The sequence below is a fragment of the Petromyzon marinus genome, chromosome 14, assembly GCF_048934315.1.
Source record: "Petromyzon marinus isolate PM22_M1 ecotype Great Lakes invasive population chromosome 14, UKy_Petmar_22M1.pri1.0, whole genome shotgun sequence".
NCBI lineage: Eukaryota > Metazoa > Chordata > Hyperoartia > Petromyzontiformes > Petromyzontidae > Petromyzon > Petromyzon marinus.
The window spans coordinates 12,126,638-12,152,990 of record NC_133680.1 but is presented as its reverse complement, the minus strand read 5'-3'; the positions used below and the strand labels follow the sequence as shown (position 1 = coordinate 12,152,990).

Genomic DNA, 26,353 nt, shown 5'->3' with positions numbered 1-26,353 from the left:
CATTGTCAGGATAGAATCGGCAGCATTTTTTTTCTGGGGAATTGCCATACTTTGCCATCTGGTGGCGATCCTCTGAATTGTGATGGGAATTTAGGAATCGCCATTTAATTACGTGGGGGATCCTGTAGCTGTAAAATAACTGCCACGTGCAGTTCAATGGCGATTCCTGAATCTCGATTCAAGTGAATGGGGATATCTTCAACGGTCCAGCAGGCGTCCCTAGAATCCCCATTCATTTTAATGGCGATCCAAAAGGCTCCATTCAAATAGGTGAGATTCTCGCCGTAATTCCAGGGATCACCACCAGATGGCACGCTCACACTATTAGAATCCAACTTCTGTGAAAATGGAGGTATTAGAGTGAGAGTTGACCATTCAAGGACCGTGATATCTGTGGTTCAAAAAAATGGTTCTGGAGATGTGCATTACCAGGATTCAAACCTAAGCTGCTCGTGAGAATCACTTCATGATGTGATAATCACACTCCACTATGAACCTGAGTTTTTATTTCGAGCCACGGCCATCATCAGGTACAAATATCACAGGTCGTGGTCAAACAACTCCCATGACTGACACGGGGTGGGGAGGCCCTCATCCAGCAGTGGATTGACAGAGTGAACATAATTATCATCAGAAAAGTAAAACACATTCCTGTGGAGGGAGCTGGTAGGAACGTTGGGTTGCTCGGTCAATGGCCAGGGTCAACGGCGGCACCACGTGGTGTATTCCGCAAATATGCCCGACTGTGAGGGCGGGCACAAGCCGGCGTGAGTAGGTTAAACGTTGAGTTTCATAAGGGCACCACGGGGTGACCAGCCCCTCCCCACCCAGCTATTAGTGTGTGGTTTGTTGTCCTTCCCCCACACCTCGGATTAGCTCGATTAGCTGCGTACGGTGCGAAAGAAGCTCTACGTACAATCCACTTAATGAAGCTCGTGGGCAGCCGATTGTGCAAAGAACGCGCGTCACTGTGGAGGGGCCAGAAAATGACGGGGTTACGGTGGGCTTGAGGCATGACTAACGATGGCAAACAAAAAGTTCCTCAAATACGAGGAAGCCAATATCACTCCCCACTGTTTGTTGTCCGTGAGCAGGAATCAAAACCCGATTCGCTGGGTTCTTAACGCAAAGCGCTATCCATTGTGCCACGATACCCCACGGACGTGCACATATTTAGTCACAGATGCACATGTACGCATATGCGAAGGCAACCATTCATCATGCAGGCTATTAATATAAGTCAGGCGTCGAGTTGCCAGGGATATTTGAACCAGCCGTGAGCACCTCCACCTACCCATACCGACCAGCTTGATGAAGTATGGTCAAACAACCCGACACAGAATGGGGGGGTCTTCATACCCAGTGGATTGATAAAAGTCTGTAAATTACTATTCGTTTTCGCAACATGGCATTTAGCCGTTGTCTGTAAGCACTTTGACCAAAGATATAGGCATTGCTGTTATCCAGACTTGCAGTCTTTACATCCTTTAGCACTTCTTTCATTTTTCCCTTTGCTGTCTAAGAATATAATCATGAATTTACATTGTCAATGTGTACATATAGACAGCGGTTAAGTTCCGGCTCATGGTCAACAGCAGTGATGGTTATCTGAACCGGACCTGGGCCTCCCCTACGTCGACGCAGCCTCAAACGTTGCAGGACCCACCTGAAAAAGAGTGATTTGAGACTTAGTGAGGCTTCATAATAAAGGTTTTTGGGTTTATTATGAATATTATTGGTCGCGAAAGCCTACGTGTTAGTGAGGCTTTCCTGAGTAAACTAACACACATTTAGAATAATAATAGTTACAATTCGGCACCCCAGTGGAGGATGGAGCAACTCTTACACACGTCAGCACGTGTTTGTGTGTGAGATAGACGGAGCCTGATTGGTCGGCTCGGTCCGTCGATGGGGCGAGTGAGCTGATGTCAGCACAAGACGCCCCGATACCCAGCGACGCTCGCCAGCTACCGATTGGCCGTCGTCGGGTTTTTGGGCCAAAACTGCAACGTGAATTCGGCGTTATCGCTCTTGCAGAATTTCCAGCGACGACTGGAATTCTGCAACAGTGTGAAGACAAATTCTGCACAAATCAGACCCCAATTCTCTTCATTGAACAACCATTGCCTACTTTCCATTAAACCGGGGACCCATTTTATTGGCTTTAGACGGATGATGGAGGGACGTCTATTTTGCAATTGTGAGTTGAGCGCCCTGCTGCAACGCGCACAGATATCACTTATATTGTACGCACACAGACTCAGAGATCTCCCGTACAGCGTGTATAGACTGTTTAGGCAAGTGCAGTTAGCGAGTAATCACCAAGGCCTGCAGAGCACATGCATGTTGGGGGTGATCTGGCCAGCACCACGGCTGCCTTTGTCTCCCCAATGCTAATGTTTTGAAACACCACGCCAGGTACTCGAATGAGGATGCAATGACCTAGGCGAGGCCCAGGACCATTTCAGATATCCCTTGCCACAGATATTAGAGATGGGCGACAATCTAATGTAGGTCGCTGGGTTCACGGCTCAGTGTGCTAATCACTGAGACAACACTCTCAACAGTATATGTACGCGCGCGTGCACGCACGCACACACATCATATATGGCCCTTTAACATCTGAGCGGATTGTTTTTGTTGCTTAATTAAATTTGCATTATAAAGGCAACGAGAAAAAGTGTATAATTAAGGTCACCTTTGCTGACACAAAGTAAATGTCACATTTTAATCTCCGATAATAAACCCTGGGCTTTTGGCGTCTCCAGCAGAATGCCTCGCGTGGCAATGGGGGTCACATTCAGCAGCATCCTCCTCCACGGCCGCTGCTGCCTCTGTCTGGCGAGAGACTCCATCCTCCTCCAGTGGCTGTTCTCGCGATGCGAAGGGGTTAATGAGAAACGCCAGTCAAGACTGGAAACGTCGCCCGGCTCCGCTATAGAAATGTCACGAGCGGAGCGGCGCGGGCGAGAGAGGCTGCACAGCTCCCGGCCGTCCCTCCGTCAAGCCGCCGCCACCGGCTTCCTCGCGATGAATAAGTCACGAGAGCGGCTTGCGTGAGACCCTACCGATTGCCGACGCTGAAATACATCTTCTTAACAAAGGTCGTCCGTGCTGCGCCCCGAAAAAAACTCAACCCCGTTGTGTCGTGTTCCCGCCGGCGGCTGAGAAAATCGCTCCGCGCGCGGTTATTTTCACTTTAATTTTTTGTTCTCTACGGTTAACCTTGCGCGATTGCATTAGCTCTTGGCTTTGTCGTTGTTGTTAAAGACACCGCTGTAAATCTACGCGGTTGCACGTTTATTTGACGTTGCGCCCCTTTGCCAGCGACCGTCGGTAACTATTTAAACTCTTTTATTTCATCTTACCAGGCTAGAAGGCCCACTGAGCTACGTAGCAGTTTTTCACAAGCGACCTGGCCATCGCCAACGGTAGCTGTACGATGTGGCTTATCACGTGGGACTTTACAGCCGCTATTTTTCTCTCTATCGCTATTGCAACGTGACTCCCACTGCCTTCGCCACGGAGTCGACAGCACCTACGTTAAGCTTGCCAAGTCTTTAGTTATCGTATGCACACGTATTTCCGCACACTGAAAATATTATTATTTTCTTTCGCAATCTATTGACACAAACAGCCTTGACCTGGTGCCGTTGTGTGATCTGGCACAAAGCACCGGAGGGTAAAAGCCTTTCATCCGCAATTTCACTGAGAGACAACTTTCATAGCGGCAGTGATGGCTCTGCAAATCTATGTTCTTCTTCTCTCACGGCCGACTCTACCTCGGTGTTTATCCTTTGATAAAGAACAACGTGGACCTGACAGGCGACGCGTTAACACATTGTTATCCTTCCGGCGAGTATGCACCATGCTTGTACATGTATTGGTGTTTAATGATGATACATTTACGTTGTCAAGGAATACTTGGTATACATATTTGTCAATTAGGAAAATTCGTGATCGTTTCTGAAACGAGCTAGGTAATCAGTTATCTCTAATTTAATAGTCTGAGCTATATGTGAAAATTCCACGTGACTGTGGCAGGCCCTATCTCTATGGGGTAACTCCTGCTGTACGCCAACAATGCTTTACTTGTCTTACTGACTTAGGCGCGTTTATCTTCTCCCAGGGATTGAGCTTCAAACATTCCTATCGTGATTATGGCTTTCATTGGCAGCACCGTCCCAGCTGCAACGTATACAAAGACAGCGGTTCCCCCATGTAGCCATAGAGTTCCGGACAAAGCGCCGTTAGTGAGCACCTATTAAGGTGGGGTGTGGTGTTGCCTACACCGCGGCCCGCCGTCAATTAGCTTCTTGAATGCTCGAGTCTACACACAATCTGGTTTATGGCCGAGTCTACCTCGGAGGAGCACACAGTAGGGAGCATAGGTTTACGCGGCTGCGCCGCAAAGCTCCGTGTGTTTTCGGGGGCCGTACATCGCAGGGGCTTAAACGGCACTTGTCGATGTTTCGCACGGCTACGAATCGAACCCAGGTTGCCGGGGTTGTCGGGCAGTGCACCGATCGCCACACCATCGCTCCCCGCCCGATGCAAAGACGAACGCGCGCGCACACGCACACACGCACACACGCACGCACAGCGCTGTCCGTGATAGCGTTAACGCAGACCTCGCTCGAGACTTGGCAACCCTTGTCGCTTTATCTGACGGCGTGAGCGCTGCCTACGTCCTGACCTTCAAAAGTGTTGGAGCGAGCCACCGGGCAGAGATAAGGATCCTCGCAGGATTAATGGAGGAGATGCGCTCGGATTATGAGCGTCGCCCGCGCGCCACCGGCCTCCTATGGGGGCAATAAGCCCAGCGTCCGTCACCAATCCTAACCCTTAGCACGAGCGCTCTTGCAGCGGCCAATTGGAAGTGCAAACTCTCCCCCGGGGGGAGCTGCTCGTGTGCGCGCATCTGTCCCTGAGTATATTTCACGAACACGGCGCAGGAATGAGGAATTCCACACCAGCAATTTACGTCTGGGCTCTCGACGCGCCGCACACGTCGATTAAAGGAGCGGGGCGTTCGGAGGCACTCGCCACATTTGGAGTGTATTGACACCCCTGTCATTGGAATGTGGAACTATTTTGTATGTTATCAGGTAAGGCCCACTGAGCTATATAGCTGTTATTCAGAAGCGACCTGGCCACAAATGATAGCTCAAATGAATTGGCTTATCACGTGGAAATGTATGGCAACCAAATACACTAAATGCATGCTGCTAATTGTGGAGGGAAAAACCGGAGGACCTGGCGAAAAATCCAAGTGACTACCGGGAGAGAGACACGCAAACTCCAAATATACAGGCGTCAGGGTCAGGAATGGAACCCACGACCTCCTGCATACCAGGCAAGGGAGTTAACTTCTCGCCACCGTGACGCCCACATTACAATGTCAGGGCTGAGTGTGTAGACCAATTGCTATTAGCTTTCGAAAAAAGTCGTACTCATTTCGTCAACACGGATTTGAACTCGCACACTCAACGTATGCGAACCGCTGGACTATCTGTTTAGATGAGATATGTACAGAGCGAACGTTTACCAAATCTCCTAGAGGAGCAGCCTGCGCCCTTCATATCGAGGTACGTGGAGCATTCTGGTAATATGATGTCAGGATAGGGTGGGCCACTTGGAATAAAGATTTTGTATGTGTCCAGAGAGCACTCTGAAAGTTTTCAAGGAGGGTAGCGTGCCCTGGCAGGTGATGAGAGTGGCATCCAGAAGACTGCGACAAAGGGGAGACCAAACGCCAGATGGAGATGTTCCGCAGGGGCAGACCTTGTAGGTGGCATGGCAATTTTTAAACATCTGCACGATCTAACAGGAGGAAGGGTGGGATGGCAAGTTGTGGTGGCATTAGTGACTTTTGTTCAAATACCAATCCTGTCTCTATATTGAACGTAACACGGTTTCGTATGAAGAAAACATCAGCCTAATGCAGACGTTGCTGTCATGATCCAAAGGCTGTGCCTTTGGATCATGACAGCAGAGTTTTAATTCTCTTGCAGTCGCACATGTCTGCATATCGAGAATGGCACTTGAAACCTCATTATGTATCCACCCAATCTCGGGATTGTTCTCAAGAATGCCTGCACATGAGGTGGATCTCTTTTGAGCGTGCAGAGTGTGTAAATCAATCGATTTTGAACTGGTGACCCGAGTTGGATTCCCACTGATGTGTAAGCATCCCAGGGCTGCAGAGACAAAGGCAGCCGGGCGTGGTGTTGGCCACCCATCCCCTCCAATGTGCCGTCGTCCCAACCTTCATCGGTGCTCGCTAACAGCACTGGCTAATGTGGGGCACTTTCACTTTCGTCTTTTTTGTCAATCACGTCTGTCGTGTGCTTGCTGGTGCACACGTGTGTAAGAAAGTGCGCGATCGCCCCATTCTCATTTCTTGACCATGCACACTGGTGGTGATGAGAAGAATAGGTTTTACCCTTCCTGGCTATGAACCGTTCAAACGCCAAATAGAAGACGATTGCAAGGCATCAAGCCTGCATTAACCGCACATGCACGTGGCTAAACATGCGAACAGACATGGTCTGATAATATATAGGCATCGCCTTTGAAACTGATTGGCCTACACCGGAGGGCAGCATTCTTTATGGCCTTGTCTCACCAGGGTTCGACCAGAGAACGCCAACAGGCGAACAGCACAAAGGCGATGCAAGTATCAAAGCGTTACGAATTCGGGTTGGGCGGTTATATCTATGGGACCGTTTTGCCAGTATCAAAGTGATGAAAACATGAGAATAGGCTTCATTGCCAGTAAGGATAAAGGCTTTTCTTCGTTTTTCCGCATCATTTTGCTACTGGCAAAAAAGTTCCCCTATTAGATATGGTGGTCATTACTTGGTATGTGAACTTGTCCTGGGCCCTCCCTAGGTAAACTCGCGTGAAATGCAATGCAAGTACTTGCCGTCTGGTATGCTGCCCTCTCCTATACACAGCGCTCACTATCGGTGCTTCCGCCACGCTAGTCCCTGTGTGCCGGCGCGTGTCCGTTTGTGCCCGTTGTGTGCCTGTGCTTTATTAGCACATCACGCGCGCGCCTGCTTTCATCGTATTTCCATCATACCCCGTGCGCATCAGCGGCAAAGCGATGTCTGAAACCTGTCCTGGGATGCTGCTTATGTCGACTCAGCCTTCAAAAAGTACTCGGCAAAAGTATGTGCATGTGCGTGTGAACATTGGTACTGGATAGAAACATTCCGCCAGTACTCGAGGGGCAAATGCACGAGGCGGTGGTGTTACCGCGCGACCTACAACTGGTATACTTGCCGTGCTTCATGTTGCATGCCGAACTTCTTTCGCATCGTACGTAGCCAACCGCGCTAATCGGAGGCGTTGACCTTAATAGGCCCTCGCCGGCAGTGTTCACGGTCCTTAAGTTTGCGCGACGGGTTTTGTGACGCAGCTTCGATTCCTTGTGATGCGCAGCAGCGACGAAGGGCACGAGAACACCTCCTCGAGTCTTCGTAGGTGCTCACGGTCAACGCAATCCCCAACAGCGTGGCCGTAGTTCGAGTGGGACACGCGTCTTGTGTGTGTGTGTTTTTTTTTTAACGTCGAGTGATCGTGCGGAGTCCCTGCCGTGGGTGCGAGCGTTCGCGTTGGCATTCGTTTGCGTCTGTACGGAGGCATTGCGAGGCGCTCACGGTTATTGCTTTGTGGCGTATTTCCAAGACGTGGGGGCAAGCTCTTCGGGGAAAGAAATGTGTTCGCTTGAGACAAAGGCGGCTGAGCAAGTTGCTCTCCAGAATGCCTTTAGCTCGGCCTTGATAGGTGCTCGCTAAGAGCACTTTCCCCAAGAGTCTATTGAGGATACATGGGGGATCTTTATCTTAGCTTTTATGTGTTTGTGCGTGCGTGCGTGCACACTTATCCGTCTCGATTTATACGGAGACAAAAGCTCCTCATTTAGCGTTACCGATTTGGGCGTGCATGCGTGCAGCGATAATATTCTGAGGGTGCAGAATTAAGAAGCAGATACGATAAAGTGAGGGAATATACACGAATATTATTATGCAGGCGTAGCTACTAAAGCGTAGACTGGAAAATCTCACCTCTGTCATCACTCACACCGTCTTACAAAACAAAAAAATATTTTTTGATTTAAAGCTTTCGTGACTGCAGGGATTCATATTCTTGGTTCTTTCGCTAAAGTCACGTAGAAGGGAAACAATAAAAGAATAAAAATATTTTGTTGTTTTATATTTTTATTATTTGACTTGTGACTTTACCGAAAGAACCAAGAATATAAAAGATTATTTATTAGAAAGAAGAACGAGTACCATTGTCTGAAATGTTCGGCTTGCTAAATTATATTTAATCAAATCAAAGTGTTTTTTTCTGCTCGGGTGAGCAAAGTGGCAGCCCTCACGTTCCATTACCTGCCCTGAACCAGTGGTGGCATTTCCATATTTCTATGGCAAGGGACAAGTTTTTCTTTTTTCTCTCTCCATAGGACAAGCCGTGAATATTTCTCACAGAGTGGAATCTATTTTAATGACCGCAGAGAGGGATAATGAGCTCAGATTCGCTCCGACTGGAATAGGAACTCGCAACCTGCGGATGGCGAGTGGCGAGCACTCAAAATAGTGCGACGCTGCCCAGCTGTATTTCTGTTGTGAAGCAGTGTTCATTAAGTGGGAGTTATTGCTGGCGAGGATGTTTTTCAGTCAGTGCTTTCGCACCACTGCCACACCATTGCTCGCCCAAGTTTCATTTCAATATCAGCAGTCTGAGAACTTTGCTGGGTCCCCCCCCCCATTCTCCCATTTATATATATAGATTTGGGATTGCTTTGACACGTATTAATGACTTGGGTTGGCCCAGACGACCACCTGAGCGGTGGGCATGATGTGGATGGAACGAGTAGCCGCGGTGTGCCATGAGCTGTTAGCCCTTTGCCTGCCCCCCCCCCATCTCGCCCTCCCTCCCTCTACCCCCCCCCCCTCCACTCCATCGCTCCTCCTCCCCTGCCCCCCACCGCCACCCTCCCCTGGGCCAAAGATGAAAGCCTTCGGTATCACGGCAGAGCGGCGAGGCTTTCTTAAGCCCGCGCGGCGAGACGGACGCGGACGCTCACCGGAGAGGCGGCGCGCTTCGCCCGTGGCGCTGGACCGACAGAAAAGGGGGAGGCGCGGCAAAGCGTAAAGATAATTGAGCGTCCTTGGATCGAGACGCGCCTCGCGAAATGAAAACAACGAGACGGAGCGAGAGAGAGAGAGAGAGAGGGGAAGAAGTGAAGAGGCAGAGAGGGCGGAGAGAGAGAGAGATAGGATACAGATAGGAAACAGAGCGTCGACTTGGCAGAAAGGGAAGGATCAATGTCTCGTGCCGTGTGTCTGTCCCTGCAGATATCATGGCTTGATCGAGACGGCCATAGATCAGCAAATGCTGTCCCCGCTGTGCCCGGAGTGGATGAAAGGCTCGCTGTCCCTCCTTCCCGTTCCACTGATGCTCTGCTGGAAGGACAAACTGCACGAATTGACAAAGGTAAGGCAGGTGGCGGCCGTTTGAATCCATTGTTAGTTTTGATGGAATTGTCACTCGGCTATCGGGTGATGTGTTAGGCTTGCAACGTGGGTGTGCGTGCGGTGAGAGTGAGTATGTATGTTTGTGTGTAAGCGTGTTGTTGATATATTTTTTTAAGTTGTTGGGGTTTCATCCCCCCCCTCCCTCCCTTCCATGAAATTGTGAGTGTGGCATCCGTCGATTCGTTGTGCGCGTGATAAATGAAGTGAAAGTCGTTCCGTGAGCTGGGACTCAATATCCAGTCCTTCAGAAGCTGCCATTTGCCTTTCGTTTGCTGTCTTTCTCCCGCACCTCTGATTCGCACGTTTGGCATACATAGAGCACAGTTATTTCTCTGTATTCTTAGAATGCGTTATTGCTGTAACTTCAAAACACGCAAAAAAAACACACACAAGGTGTGACATATATTCACACGCCAGGTTAAAATTACAAATTGTTGATTTTCCACTCGAAGATAATACAAGACTGCATTTTTAATTATTTGAGTATTTGTGAAAGTGCCCGCGCTTGCAATGTAAATTCGTTGGTGTCTAGGTTTTGTTAAATCTTACAATAACCTGACAGAACCTCCCTTAGGTGGACTCGGCCTAGAATTAAAGGTGAGGTGCAATAATAAAGGATTGAACATATCTCGATGATGCTTGCTGACGGAAAGTCCCCCAACAGTATATAAAGTAAAACCAATATTCTTCTTGTGAATATAACCTATATATGCACACAGGACATAATGTTTGCGTTGTGTGTATATGTGCCTATGTTTGTGCGTATATAAACAAGCGAGTATTCATAATGTTTCAATAAAAAAATATTATAAAAGTAAATTGTGTATAAGTTTTATGATATACATTATCATTAAAATTCTAATTAAGGGGGGTTTTTTTTGCATGTTATGGTTGGCACGCGATATTCGGAATGAAATGTAGCGGAGCACTCATTTGGCGCAAGTTAAAAATAAAACTCAACGTGGTCTTGCATGCTCCTGGTAGAACATGAGACTATTATTATACCGTGTGTGCATAGCATGTACTTAATATCATTTTAATTCTCTCATTAGACATCATTAGGTTCCGTCTCCATTGAAACATAAAGCGAACGAATGTATATAGTAAAATGAGAAAAAATATTTGCAATCGTTCCGTTCTATGTATAAATGTATTCCTAAACCTGTGCCCATTTAATTAGTGGCTGAATACTAATTGATTCCCATTCGCTCAGCAAATCTTTGGTTCCAAATTACACCAAGAGCCTTGTGTATATTGAATCCAAAACACATTATTGAGTTGCACGTGCGTCCGTTGCGATTGTATGCTTTATTTAATTAATTAGTATTCATGTTTCGGATCAAAATAGCCACGTGGAATTTTGTGAAAGGGAAATTAAATCCACGCAGCGTAACGATACCAGTGAAACTAGGGTGCTTTGCAGTGACAATTGGGAAGGTTGCAAGTCTGTATCAGGATCAGATGTCGATGCAAACCCATCAAGCCTTGAGCTATGATACTACGAGTACCGTTTTGTGATACTCTGACAATAGTGGTTCAGTGCACGGACTCGCCCCTGCCATAGGAATGTAGAATTTCCACCCCACCAACGGAGATCAGTGCCATCTCACTGTCGAGAATAATGACGCTCGGGCTTGAATGAAGGCAATTGTTGAGGCTGGGCTCGGCAGAATTGAAAAACCCCAAAAAAATATTTCGTAGTGCATTTCTTTTGACATTTTGCACAAATAATTTCCTATATCATGGGACCTGGTGTAGGCCAATCAGTTTCAAAGACAATGCCAAATATTATCAGAGCATGTTCGTTTACATGTTCACCACAAGCACTGTGTGTGGTTAATGTAGTTCTTGATTCCTTGCAAAGGGCATCTATTTAGTGTTTGGAGTCAGCTAGTCTCGTGTGTGTGCACGTGTCTACATACACGTTGGTGTGGGTATGTGTGTGCGTGTATGTATGCATGTTGGCCACCCACCGCTTCTCGTGCTGTGCTCGCCTTAATAGGTGCTCACGAACAGCACTTGCCTCAACAGTCTGCTTGAGGCTATACGGGGGATCTTTGTATGTGTGCACACACGTGTGTATGTGCGGTGCGTGTGCATGCGTGCACGCTAATATTTGTGTACACGTGTGTGCGCGCGTCTGTGTACGCATGTGGTTGTGCTCGCGTGCACACGTGCATGTGATTGTGCGTGTGTCTTTGTGCGCACATATGTATATACGAGTGTGGGGGTGATAGTGTAGCGGTTAGCGCGCTGCGCTATGAACCCGGTGACCCGAGTTCGATTCTCGCTCACCAGTGACGATTATCTGAACTGGTCCTGGGACTCCCCTAGATCACCTCAGCCTCAAATAAGTACCTGGTGCTTGTATGTAAGCACCGCCACTAGAGAGACAAAGGCGGCCGGGCTAGGTGCTGGGCACCCACCACCTTAATAAGTTCTCGCTAACAACACTTGCCCCAAAAGTCAGTTGAGACTTTTAAGGGGGATATTTGTATTAGTCTAGGGTACGAGTTTGCAGGAACTTGTGCAGCGGGCCTGCGCAGCGCGCTAATGACTTGTCCACCTGCGTTTGATACCTTTTTACCGCTAACATCATCAGCAAATATTTGAAACAGTCTTTGGCCTCCTCTAGGTCGACTCAGCCTGAAATGAGTACCTAGGGAAACAAAGGCAACCGGGCATGGCACCGGTTACGTAACCCTCTCGTGTGCTGTGTCGGCCTTCATATGTGCTCGCGAACAGCACTTGCCCCGACAGCCTGTGCAGGCTGTACAGGGGATCTTTGTCTTAGGATGTGCGCATGTCTATGCGCGTGCACACTTTAGCGAGTGCGCATGCGCGCGACGAGTGGTCACGCAGTGGTGGGCGCACTGCCGTCTTATCCTGCCGACCTCGGGGCAATTCTCAGCCACACGCATAGCTGGGAAGTGGCACCTGACACTGCCTTAGCTCTCTCTCTCCGAGGTCATCTAGGGGTTAAATGGGATTGGTTAATAGCAGTCCTCAAGAGGCACACGCTGGTAGGCACGCACCACCCCCTTGAATACCATGCCAGGTTCAACGGGTGCTCACGACCAGGATAGAATGGTAGATATTTGTCTTGAAAGTCAATGCGGAGTGTGTCTGACTCCTCAAGCCCTATGCTTGTGTTGAAAATTCCACATTCCTCTGGTTGGTGTCAGTCTAGCCATGGAACAACCACTTTGGTGTTAGCGCCATTCCTCGTTGTGTATGAGCCACGACGAGGGGGCTACGTTTATTCTTTGTAAACTTTCCAGAACCTTTCCATCTTGAGATTACTCCAGAACAGCCTGACGTTTAGTGACATATGTTGGTGTGTATGTATGCACGCACGAACTTACAGCACATATAGCGGGGAGCGGGAGCGCAGCGATTAGCGCACTGCGCGACGAACCCGGCGACCCCAGTTCGGTTCTCGTTCACCGCCAACACCGGTGACGTTTATCTGAACCGGTCCTGGGCCTCCCCTATGTCGGCTCAGTGAACATCGGCACTTGGGAGAAAAAGGCGGCCGGGGCGCGGGTGCTGGCCACCCACCCCCTCGCGTGCCGTGCCGCCCTTCATAGGTACTGCTCGCTAACAGCACTTGCCCCAACAGTCTGTTCAGGCTACACGGGGGATCTTTGTATTATCTGATCGTGTTGGCCGCGTGGCACGCACCCGGGAGTGGCTGTGGCGGCTGCGGCGGGGTGACTGCATCTCGCCCGTTCTTGCGCGCCGGCGCAGGAGGTGAGCGACGAGTACGAGCGCGCGACGAAGAAGGCCGTCCTCGACTACGTCCTGCTGGACCGGCGCGAGCAGGCTCGCCTCGGCCTCGCGGCGCTGCCCCCAAAGGTAACCACGGCTCCCCTTACCTCTCCCCCCCAACCCCCTTTACCGCGCACGTGTCTCGCAAAGAGGGGTGGCTACAGAAACCCACGGCCTGACCTGTGACGGCAGCGACGTGTGAAAAATGTAAACGCTCGGTCCGTCGTTGATTGCTTTAACGACAAATTACAAATTACCGGCTCTCTCGGCGCGCAACGGGGTGGTCGCAAGGCGCCGTGGCTTGACTTTGAAAAATGATCGAATTTGTCACAAAGAGGGCTGGTCTCAATATCCACGGCCTGACCGTCAGCAGTGCAACAAACGTGTAAATGCTCAGTGCGCAGTGCGTTGTTTTTCGTCAAATAAAAGTAGCTACCAAATGCATGAGCCGTAGGTAGATCGATTTACTCTCAGATTTTAAATGGTGTTTGAAATCACGTTGCTTGTTTATTTCGAATTCGAACAAACGGAAACATTTGGAGGGTAAATGAAGAAATTCCTTACAAAAAGGGATATGTAGAGAGAAACCATTCTCACCACACTCGGCTCTCAGTGGCTTCCACGTGTTTCAACAGTTCAAGAATCGCTCGACGTTTGAAACATTTTCCGAGTGGCAGTGAACTCATGCGTGCCGCGGAACGTTTCGTTTGAGAACTAGTATGGAGAGCTCTTCCATGCGCGGATTAGATGTTTTTTGTAAAAACTATCGTATATAATTGTCCAATACAGAAAATAAACCACCTTCAGTTCCCTATCAGGGCATGGCGTTCTCAATCGCCCCTCATGCGCTGGTATCAAGTGGCCCCTCATCTCTCTGTGCAGGATCGGCTAAAAAGATGTGACCGGTAGTGATTCGGTAAGTTATGCGGGGGAATTTGCAATGGATTCCCTTCTGCTGTGTAATGAAAATAAAAACCGTAATGTATTTTTGTCAGTAATTCTTTATATTGTATAGGTTATTCATATTTTGTTTAGATTGCACCTTTTAAGTAGCAGTTGCAAAACGAATCAATTTAAAAACTGCTCGTAACAACATTTTGCAAATTAATTTACCAAAATTAATTTAACAAAATTAATTAGATTTTGATATGTTGGAAAAGTTTTCTTCTCATTTTCGTATTTATTTTAAAATGAGGCCAGGTACTCGTGTACGGGGTGATGTTCTTTGGGACGTTTAGGCAATTCCTCATAAAAAATAATTATCATCGCTGTTTACAGAAAATAATTCGTGTCTACACCCTTCAAGAGCAGTCATGCATCCCAATGGGCACTCAGGAACATAAATTAACCAAAAGGAAAAACAAACCTAAATATATCTACATGGAAAATTTATAATAAAAATATTCATACGAACGCAACCGGATGAAAAATAAAAAAAAAAACACATCGTCCGACTTAATTTGCCGCACAACGAAAATTGAAATGTCGTCCTCCACAATGTTGGGAGGTGGCACATTCATTAAAAACGTGACGGCAAAAACGCTTTATTGGTGAGCACCTCCGCACTCTGCGCTCAACGGTGGCGTTCATCGTGATGGAGGAGTCATCTCCCTCCGCGCGGCTGTGAACGTTGCAGTCCGTCCCCTTGAGAGCATTCACTCCGTAACGGTATCACGAAATGCGTGGCTCGTAGTGGACGGACTTCGTCGGTCGTGACAATCCAGGTTGTGCGTTTCAATTACCTGCCGTTTATTTATTTGGATTGCGTATTGAAAATAAATTTAAAAAAACCTGGGCGAACATTCGCCCAGAGCAGTTGAATGGCACCTTCGGAATGAGGTCCGCCGGCAGCCACACAAACACACACACACACAACGCGCCCAGTGGTTTGCAAAGCGCGAATCGGCATGGGTGTTTGCCTCTCGGAAAGTTTGTAGCGACGAACGGCGATCGCCGGTTGTTCCGCAGGTTGCACAAACCGCGTTTAAAAGCGTGTCGGTTGCATTCTCTCATTTGATTCGCGAGCCACGCGCCCATTCCTTCACAGGCAGTTGTTCCCCCCACGGTACGTGGGAAACATTTCCTCGCGGGCGCCGTAATCTGCCGGCTGCTTTGCTGTACAGCTCTGCAAGTTCTGCCGGCTCGGATCGCCACGTTCGCCGCAGCCGGCACTTTCAAACTAATTTTCCAAAAGCGGGCTTTTGATTGACGTTCGCCGAGATGGTAACAAATAAAGAAACAGACTCTCGAGTTGAAGCTCCCTTGCCACAGCTGCTGCGCTCCGACTGTTGCGCCACAGAACTAAACAAATGAAACTTCTCGTCAGTGTCAAATTAAATTGCGCTGTTGAAGTGGATGTTTTTACTTTATTTTAGCACGGCCCACGCTATGCTCAATTGAATGAACAAATAGATGTTCAAACGATAGGGGGGGGGGATGGAGGTGGTTAATGAGTCTTTTAATATTCCCAGGCAAATCTGAGTGGCGTGTTTTTTTCTGTTTACACATTTCAAAGTGGCCATTAAGCCATTGTTGAGTGCTTTTTCTGGCGATTGAATAAAAGCACAGATGCATGCATACAAATTATTTCATATGTGTAGACATATATATATATATGCGTGTGTGTGTTGCATTGCTGGCCGGGTAATGTATTTGAGAGATGGTGAATATGTTCTGATCGCGAAATTATAAGAAAACAACAATTGTACCCGCCCATTGTCTGAATACGAAGGCCAGTTGTTGTACACCAACCACCTCATGGCAAAATAGACGGAGTGATTGGTAGGATGCTAACTTAAGATAGTATGTTTTTTTAAAAATATATCGAATTTTGATGCATCGTTGTCAAAACTGTTCAACAGCGACTTCTATCTCTGAATATTCGACATGTACGTGTACACTTATGGGTGCAGAATGACACAGACACATGTAATTCACGGATACACCTGTACAACTGCCCTTCCGGGCAATTAACATTCATCGCAATTTCCTTCTCAAATACACTTCACGGGCACACTAACAATACCGCCCAGCTGCCGCGCGCGGAGCAAAAACAATCGTAACAAAATGATTTTGGCGCACGAGGCTGATCCACCCTCGCCGTCTCCGCGGTGGTCGCCCTTTGTGCCGAGCAGGCGGAGTGACCCTTCAGTGGGTGGTGGGGTGGGGGGACGTGGGAGGGGGATGGAGGGAGGGTGAACCCCCTCCAGCTCTGGCGAGGCTATGGGGCTGACTTAGCGTGCGTGCGTGCATGAGCGCACGCACGCACGCACGAACGCACCGCACCGCACGGGAGGAGTTTCACGCACCGCACGGGAGGAGTTTCACGCGTTGTGTTGCTGTTCCCGGGCTCCCAGCCGTCCAACTCGGCTGGCAGAGAGCGCTTCCCGTGGCACGACGCCGTGGGCCGGGCACGCGACGCGCTGAGCGGCCGCCTCTACGCCACGCACCCCGTCGTGACGGCCGTCCTCGACAACTTCCAGCGCAGGTGAGTGCCGCGACGCCCTGCCGTACGCCCCCCGCAGTCTCGCCCGAGCGCCCCCCCCCGCCCCCCGCCCCCCCCCCCCCACTTTGTGGCCCGCCTCCTAGAAGCAAAGTGTGGCCGGATGAGCGGATCGGCGCCGCGCGATTTCCAGCAGGTGAGAGACCATTTGGATGGAAATATTCCCTTTCGAGAGAGGTATCTGAAAAAAAACAAAATTACAGCCTAATAACAGCAATGGTCATGATATTATTTGAGTGCATTTGCTATTTGCCCCATTCTCATAGTGCAGGGATGTTACCAGGGCGATATACGTTTCACAGATAAGTAGTAGCGGCCAATGTTGCCTTGTGGTTTTTACGAAATTAAGTAACTTGCGGTTAACTTTTAAGATTTGGAGTGCGGTGCCGGCACACGCACACACACGGTGGTCTTCTTTTTTAGAATAACGTCACGGGATCTTTTAATGTTCACCGCAAAGCAGGCGGCTCGTCGTGATTAATTTGACCGCGGTATTAACCAGGGCGGCCGTGGGGCTCGAAACGCGAACCTCGGCTTCATTCAACATTCTGTACGGCTAGCGTCTTGTTTCTGAGGGGGTGGGGGGAGGGGGGGATTTTTCATACATTTAAAACATTGGAATAATAAGACATTTAAAGTAATAAGACATTTAAAAATCAGAGGAAAGACAGATATATTGCACCAAAAAAGCAGTTAATCTGCGGTGTTTTTTTTTTCTGTTGCACGTCGAATACAAAGCCCCTTTACAAATCAATTACTCAACCCCATTTGCCAATCAATGACTTAATCCGAGAAGCGAAATTAATTTTCAGTGCGAGACATCAGAATTGAATAAAATACGCAACATCGTTCAACATAACGAAATCATCGCACTTGAAACGACTTTGTGCGATTAAAGTCAAATAAGAGATAAGCACTGGTAGCAGTGATAATTCGAGAGAAATTAAATGGTGCATTTTAGTTATTGCCTGCAAAGTCAGATGATCACTTATTATTTGCGGTTGTCTGTCTATTTTGATGCGTGGGAGGAAATAATTGACAGAATAAATAGGCATTTCAATTATTCCGTCTGCATTTGGCGAGGAGAGAGGTGACTGGCGAGATATGTCCCATTTGCTAAATGGGAATGCAGATTGTTTTGTTTGTGACAGAGAAAATCTATTTTAGAAATGCAATAAAAAAACACGTTGTGTTCGTGTCAAGTGCACATTCCTCATGAGTCAATAAAGTGTGTACCACTTTGTGAGAAAGTCAATGACGGTCATCATATAGATAGAATGACCTTTGCCATAGGAATGTGGAATTAACACCAATTTATATCTCTCCCATTGCGTTGTTTGAGCAGGGAGACACATTTTTTGCGTTTTAACAATTGGACTAAATATTTAATAATATAAAAGAAAATCTTCCATATAAATGAACACGATATCTTTAGCATAAATGGCAAATTGTGGTATTAAAATAGCATGAATTTTGCAACATATATCATCTTGACAAAAATGTCATTAAATAATGAGATATGGAAAACTGTTAAACGTCACCAGGTCTAAGAAGAATACTCTAAAATAATTGTTTAAACTTCATGTACAACTGCATAAGAGGATAATTTATATTTTGCTGTTCATTGCATAAAAACGAGATGTTATCTGCCTCGCCTAGTATACAGGAAGTCGTGGACTCGATTCCGACCCAGACGCCTGCTGTATATTTGTAGTTTGCATGTTCTCCCCGTGGTCGTATGGATTTTTACTCGGGTCCTCTGGTTTTTTTCCCTCCACGTTTAAAATCAACATACGCTTAGAGTTTGTTTGTTTCTTTAAATTTCCACGTGATAAGCCACTTCGTTGAGCTATCATTCGCGACTAGGTCGCCACATTGCTCAGCGGGGCCTTCCCTGGTAAAATAAACAATACTTTGTTTTGACTGGAAGAGTGACAAAAACAGACAGTTGCGAAACCATCAAACGAAAGGAGAAAACAGAAATATTGATGGCGAATGCAGCCGCCACCTCTTGTGCAAACCGCTGGTAGGTTTTCGTGAGGCTGTTTCGAAGTGTTTTTTTTGATGATGCAATGCGATATAAATTGACAATATTTGACGGTTTTCACAAACTTTTTGTTCCTCGTGACACGCAGTTGTATTTCATATTTCTCCTTGCGTAGTTTTTGTGCATTGACGCACTTAGGGTACAAGAAACGACGTAGGCACTTGTACGTTCTTCCGCAGCCGTTCACTCAACATACGCCTGCCACATATCCCTACAAGCATTGCTTTACAAATCATAATCATTTTAATGCCTATGCCATCGATTACACCAGAAAATTCTTACATGGAACACAAAAATTACGACTTAGAATGTATAGTTACTCAGAACAGTTTTTTTAAGCATCGGTTTAATTGATTAATATCTATTTACCTCTATATTTATTGAGTGAATTTCTTGTCGCGTAAATATTTTTGTCCAGGAAATAAAATAATTAACGAACGTTAAATCAACTCCAATAACCACGCTGCGATGATATTTAGCAAAAAAACAGACGACACAATATCGCACGATGCTTCGCAGTTTTTCGATATCAGGGCAACCCTATGCCTTGCTGTATATCCGGCCAGGTGGCCTTGCGAAAGAGAAACCAACTAGCAGGCACCAGGTCAGACTCCAGATGGAGCCGACACGGTCAGTCGTACCTGTGAGGTTTCTATTTTTATTTTACCAGCTAAGACCCACTGAGCTGTATAGCTCTTTTTCAGAAGTGACCCGACCCCCAAATTTATCAACGAAGTGGCTCATCGTGTGGAAATGTATCGCAGCCAAATACTGTAAACGCATGTTTCGAAATGTGGAGGGAAAAACCAGAGGACCCGGAGAAAAATTCATGCGACCACAGAAAGAGAAAGAAAATGCCAATGCCAAATATACAGCAGCAGCAACAGTAGGCGTCAGGGTCGGGATCGATCCCACGACCTCCTGTATACCAGGCAAGGTAGTTAACATCTCGCAACCGTGGCGCCCAAGTTAATAAAGCGAGGAGTGCTCTATCGTTTTCCTGTTGAAAAACCGGACCCCGCCATAGGAATGTGGAATTCTCACCATTGGTTCAGAGCCACAATGAACGTGAACAACACGTATTTCTCATTTGTGTAAATAAATGCTTTAAAAAATACATTTCGACTCCTGTTGTCTGTTAGGATATCTGACAACAGACTGATATCTTCCAAACATCAAACAGATATCCAGCAATGTGCACATTGCTTCCGTTCTGTGGCTCCACATGTGTGGAATTCTCTCCCCTTAGAATAATAATTATTTGGCTTCCTTGGCCGTTTTGAAACAAAGCTGGGAGTATTTTTTTTCTTGTAGGTCTATGGCCAATCCATGATGGCATACGTATGTCTGACTCGGTCTCGGATCCAAATAGAGTTATTATTACAGTTATTTTTTACCAAATAAACTTGTACATTTATTTGAAACCGTGACTTATTCTTTCTGTTCTATGTCTCCAGCAGTTTTAAACGTAATCCATAAAAAAATCACATTGTTCCAAATATCAAAAATAACCCTATGCTGGGTAGAGTATTGTGCAATTGCTCATTGCAGTCAGCCCCTTAAGGCATTGGTGGAAATGACTCGTTCCTCTTGGCAGTTTTGTTTTTTCCATCGGTACATTACAAGAGCTGATTTTAAACAGAGCACGTAAATGAAGCGGCCTCGTTTTTCTTTGCAACACAGGCGTCCGCAGAGATTTGCGAGGTTTTCTGCACAAGTATAAATAAGAGTGAGCAACTCGAAATGTTAAGATTATAGCGTGGAAAGAAGTATTGTGAAGGCGTCATCAGCAGGAGTCGGAGGAGGTTTGTGATGAGTGGTGCCCCAGGGCAGGATGCAGGAGGGTCAGTTACCGAGGCAGTCAATGATGTGGCACCTAGGGGTTGGCAATCAAGGGGATGATCCAATAGCAGATGTTGGGATGCTGTAAGAGTGGCCCTGAGCGGCTGGCTGGGTGTCTCCTGTGCAGCAGCCCAAGAGACCCGGGGCAGAATGAAAGAGGCTAAAGGCCGGGTGTGGTGGCATCAATGTCATTAGTAATGATGACCTCTTGACCTTGAACTAGGGAATAAAAGAAGGGCATCATGAGATGTGTTGTCTCCTGCTGCTGCTGTTCCTGGTCAGGACTACGGTGGTGCTGTTGATTATTATAACAAAAAAAATACCGATACTGTTGATAATCAATTATGTTGATCTGCTGCTGCTGTTGCTGCATATGACAATGTTGCTGATGAAAATGATGTTGCTGCTATTTATGATGATATTTGTGTTGCTGGTGATGAATATGTCGCTATAGATGCTGCTTCTGCTGATGAGGATTCTGATGGCATTATTGCTGCTGCCAGAGATAATTATGAATACTGCATTTCTGTTGCTGCTGCTACTGATGATGATGATGCTGCCGCTAGTGATGGTATTGCCGCTACTGTTGCTGCTAATGCTGATGGATAAGTTGCTGCCTCGTGTCAGGTACGCCGGGTTCCGGCTGGTAGACGTGCCCGCGCTGCGGAACTCGATGCCGCTGACGCTACCGGCGCTGGAGGAGCACGTGCGCCGCTGCAGCCGGGAGAGAGCGGACGCCCTGTGCTGCTCGTGGCTCGTGGAGAGCCGCGACAGCGTGAGCCGAACCCGCGATGCCGTCGAGGCCTGGATGCCGCAGGACGACGAGGTAAACGCGCCCACACTCTCCCTCCGTGCGTGCGTGTTTGCACGTACGCGTGTGTACGTGGTCTTAAAGTCGCCGCCACTTAACGGCGAACGGCGGTTGCTGTTGTACGTGTGCGCATGGGGAGCGGTGGTGTAGCGGTGATGACGTTGCGCTGCGAAATCCGGCGACCTGGGTTCGATTCGCGCTCACGGCCGACACCATTGACGATTATCTGAGCCAATCCTGAGCTTCCCCTCGGACTATTCAGCCTCAAATGTATAGGTGGCTAACAGCACTTGCCCTAACAGTCTGTTAAAGGCTATATGGGCGATCTTTATTTTTGTATGCATGTGTACTCATGTGTATACGACACGCTTCATATGCTATGTGGCGTAGTGGTGGTTAGTGTAGTTCACTGGGAAACTGGCGACCCGAGATCGATTCCCACTCATGGATAACAATAGCAGTGAATATCTGAACAGGTCCTGGGCCTCCCGTAGGTTGACTCAGCCTTAAGTGAGTATCTGGTGTGGCATATAAGCACGAGGACTGGGGAGACAAAGGCGACCAGGCATGATGCTGACCACACTACCCCCTCGTGTGCATTGCCGGCCTTCGTAAATGCACGCGAAGAGCACTTGCCCGAAGAGTATATTAAGGCTATATGGGGGACCTTTGTATGCTTGTGTGTGTATGTATGTGTGTGCACACCAGATGAGATTCAGCACATTCATTAAAAAAAAATCGGACTAACAATTAGAAAGGTAGAGGAGAAAATGTGTTGTGGGTGAAAAATCAATACAGGACTATGATAAAATAGCATTCAAATATATAATTGTAATATGTAGGCAGAGGCTACTTACAGTATTTAGTCTATCATTTACATTGGAAATGTTATAATTATCGTGATGTATTATTATGTATAGAGTGTTAGGCAAATATAGTTGCCTTTAATCATTATTAAAAAGTTCAATATATTTTTTTCTATCATGGATTTTTTTTTACGTAAAATGTTTAAGTATAAACTGATACTCGCCATATGCATTTATCATTTCAACGTTTCACCAAAGGTTTCCAGCAAAGATGAGTGTCCACCCACGCTCATGTAAATGTGAGGACACTTAGACTCAAATACATCTACATATTGAAATATATATTTTAAATATGCTATGTATGAATGCTTAACTCTACGTAAAACATAAAGCTGCACTTTTGGATGACAAAATAGTCCAAGCTCTCGCTTAAAAGCCTCTGAAACCAATTCCAGTTGTGGTTTGCACATTAATGATTTTACTATATTTATGACATTATTGTGGAGAGGCACAGCAATTTAAAGACGAGAAAAGTATTACGTTTATAGGTCTCATCTTTGGAGTTTCAGTTTTATTTCAAGGTAGACGCTTCTTGCTTGCGAGCTTTTTTGCCTCGTTAAAAATCTTCGCATTCTTTACAAAAGGACAGATCAGTTAAAGCTAATTTCTTTCGAACTGCTTTTTGTGTTTGTTTAGTTTGTTGTCCTTCCCCCACACCTTCGATTAGCACGATTGTCTACGTACGGTGCGAATTAAGTTCAACATGCATACGCATTCAATCAACTGTTTTTCAAAAATAATCACCTATTATAGACTGTTTACTTTAAAGCCACATTGCTATTGACAAACGTGTTGATTGTGTTAATTGTAATCACGAAGAGAGAGGTTTCGATGGGTGGGGACACGTGCAGTGTGTGAGGAGGACAGGTTACCGTGCCAGGCATTGGGAGTGGCACCCAAGAGGGCTGTGTTTGAGGCCAAGGCCGAGATGGTGAGATTTTGTAAGAGCAGACTTCTGGAGTTTGGTTATCGACCGTGCAACAGTTGCAGAATCTAGCAGAAGGAAGGAAGCAATGGTTAAGGTTCGGCGGGCATGAACGGTATTGGCGCAATTCTCTTCTTTGGCCGTGACCTTGAATGTTGATCGTTAAGCGGGCTGAATAATCTCTGTCGCCCAAATGTAGCACTGACGCGGCTTGCGCGCCGTGGCGAGAACAGGGGGCACAGATAAGCTGCGCCTCTCGATCAATCACGTTTGGTGGTAAAAAAAAGAAAACACATTTACGTTTAGATTTAACGTCAATTGGAATTTATTCCGATGCTCCCAAATCCGTGCAGCGAACGGAGCTCTTAAGTTTGATCACTTTCTAAATAAAGATCGACAAAACAACTAGCCAGTGTTTTTTTTCCTATGTATTTTTAAATTATTTTTCCAGTGTGGGTGGGCAGGATTTAGTGTCTCCTGTATTTAGTACTGCTTGATCACGTTACACATATAGAACAGCTGGCCTTTAGCCGTTCACCCTGAGAGCAGATGTTGTTCATTGTGGATGTGGAATTTTTGCTCTGGTTTAGCCAATGTCTTCTCGACAATTAAAATTGCAGAAAGTGAAAATGTCAACGTTTACAGTGCCCAATTATCACAAAAAAACTCAACACTTTCATCAGTAAAAAGGAAAAAAAATACAGCAGGTGACGTTTCGGGTAATGGTCCTTTTGCAGTGCCCAGTTGTGCATCGGGGTAATATTCCATCGGTTGACAGTCCAGAGCTAGTTCTTGAAATACTTTATTTATTTTGGTGTGGCCCAGTACACCCATAGGGAAAGAACCGTTGACTTCCCGTGCACGAAGTGGTGCAGCCTTACCAGGTTGGTGCTTGTGTTGTCAGCCACGAAATGGTGATGATGACGGTGATGGTATTGACATAAATGATAATGATGATGATGATAGTGATGATGATTATGCTAATCAGGAGGCACTTAGGCCGTCATGACTCCAAGGTCAATAGAAATTGTGCCTCTTTTGTGGGAAGTTAACAGTGGATGTATCAGAAACACACCGACCCTCGCCGTACTAATATAGAATTCCCATCATTGCGTTGGGGCCACTCGTTTTTAGGATACCGGCCACTGGTATCTCGCGAGAGCAAGCAGACAATTTGAGTAATGAAGGGAAGATATATCCTTTGAAGACCTAAACTGATGGAGGGAACACGGAGTGTTGGGTCGGCCTCTCTCCCCGACTTGTGAATGGAGCTTGGTGGTTTGCCACTGACGGCTGCCGGCCCCCATGCTGCCCATTGCAGCGGAAGGCTCAGGGCGCATCACGTGATGCCAGAGCCTCCTCACCAGTTTCCTCACCAGAGTCTCCTCACCAGAGTTTCCTCACCAGTCTCCTCACCAGAGCCTCCTCACCAGAGTCTCCTCACCAGAGTCTCCTCACCAGAGCCTCCTCACCAGTCTCCTCACCAGATTCTCCTCACCAGTCTCCTCACCAGAGTCTCCTCACCAGAGTCTCCTCACCAGAGTCTCCTCACCAGAGTCTCCTCACCAGTCTCCTCACCAGAGTCTCCTCACCAGAGTCTCCTCACCAGTCTCCTCACTAGTCTCCTCACCAGAGTCTCCTCACCAGAGTCTCCTCACCAGAGTCTCCTCACCAAAGTTTCCTCACCAGTCTCCTCACCAGAGTCTCCTCACCAGTCTCCTCACCAAAGTCTCCTCACCAGAGTCTCCTCACCAGAGTCTCCTCACCAGAAACTCCTCACCAGTCTCCTCACCAGAGTCTCCTCACCAGTCTCCTCACCAAAGTCTCCTCACCAGTCTCCTCACCAGAGTCTCCTCACCAGAGTCTCCTCACCAGAGTCTCCTCACCAGAAACTCCTCACCAGTCTCCTCACCAGAGTCTCCTCACCAGTCTCCTCACCAAAGTCTCCTCACCAGAGTCTCCTCACCAGAGTCTCCTCACCAGAAACTCCTCACCAGTCTCCTCACCAGAGTCTCCTCACCAGAGTCTCCTCACCAGAGTCTCCTCACCAGTCTCCTCACCAAAGTCTCCTCACCAGAGTCTCCTCACCAGAGTCTCCTCACCAGAGTCGTCTCACCAGAGTCTCCTCACCAGTCTCCTCACCAAAGTCTCCTCACCAGAGTCTCCTCACCAGAGTCTCCTCACCAGAGTCTCCTCACCAGAGTCTCCTCACCAGTCTCCTCACCAAAGTCTCCTCACCAGAGTCTCCTCACCAGAGTCTCCTCACCAGAAACTCCTCACCAGTCTCCTCACCAGAGTCTCCTCACCAGTCTCCTCACCAAAGTCTCCTCACCAGAGTCTCCTCACCAGAGTCTCCTCACCAGAAACTCCTCACCAGTCTCCTCACCAGAGTCTCCTCACCAGTCTCCTCACCAGAGTCTCCTCACCAGAGTCTCCTCACCAGAAACTCCTCACCAGTCTCCTCACCAGAGTCTCCTCACCAGAAACTCCTCACCAGTCTCCTCACCAGAGTCTCCTCACCAGTCTCCTCACCAGAGCCTCCTCACCAGAGCCTCCTCACCAGAGCCTCCTCACCAGTCTCTTCACCAGAGTCGGCTCACCAGAGCGACGCTGCTGCCTAATGCCAGCCGCCGGTTTCATGGTAACGCATTATTTTCAGAGCGGGCAACTCTCGACTCTCACAGAAATATTTAGGAGTAAAAAAAAAATCCATACGGGGGGAGGTTGGGGGGTGGTTAAACTCAGCCCATCATACTTTCTAGGGTTGATAAAATAAGTACCACTTCGTGGGAAGTTAACAGTTGGAGTTGCATGCGGAGACTGTCCCCCACCATACTGATAATGCTAATGATAAAAAAATCACATCCAGTCCTCTGCCACTCCACTGCTGGATGAATGCCTCCCCGTGCTATGCGTGTCGTGGGGGCTGCGTGACCATACTTCACCCACGCTGGTCAGTGAGGGTTCGTAAATGAGGGGGACGGATGGAGGGGGGCGGGGGGTGCATCACGGACATGTTCAGATATCGAACTTAATCC

The 26,353-nt window shown here is 47.6% G+C and overlaps 1 protein-coding gene across 4 annotated transcripts in view; it reads left to right on the top strand.

Moving 5' to 3' along the window:
* LOC116942267 (dynein axonemal heavy chain 3-like) overlaps positions 1-26,353 on the top strand; it is an 859,832-nt gene that overhangs the window by 263,916 nt on the left and 569,563 nt on the right. For 3 of the 4 annotated variants that reach the window (XM_032953964.2, XM_032953963.2, XM_032953966.2), the window contains 4 exons: positions 9,372-9,510; positions 13,302-13,409; positions 16,679-16,809; positions 21,341-21,539. In XM_032953964.2, the coding sequence (XP_032809855.2) occupies positions 9,372-9,510; positions 13,302-13,409; positions 16,679-16,809; positions 21,341-21,539 (577 nt within the window). The other variant, XM_032953968.2, reaches the window with a different exon arrangement.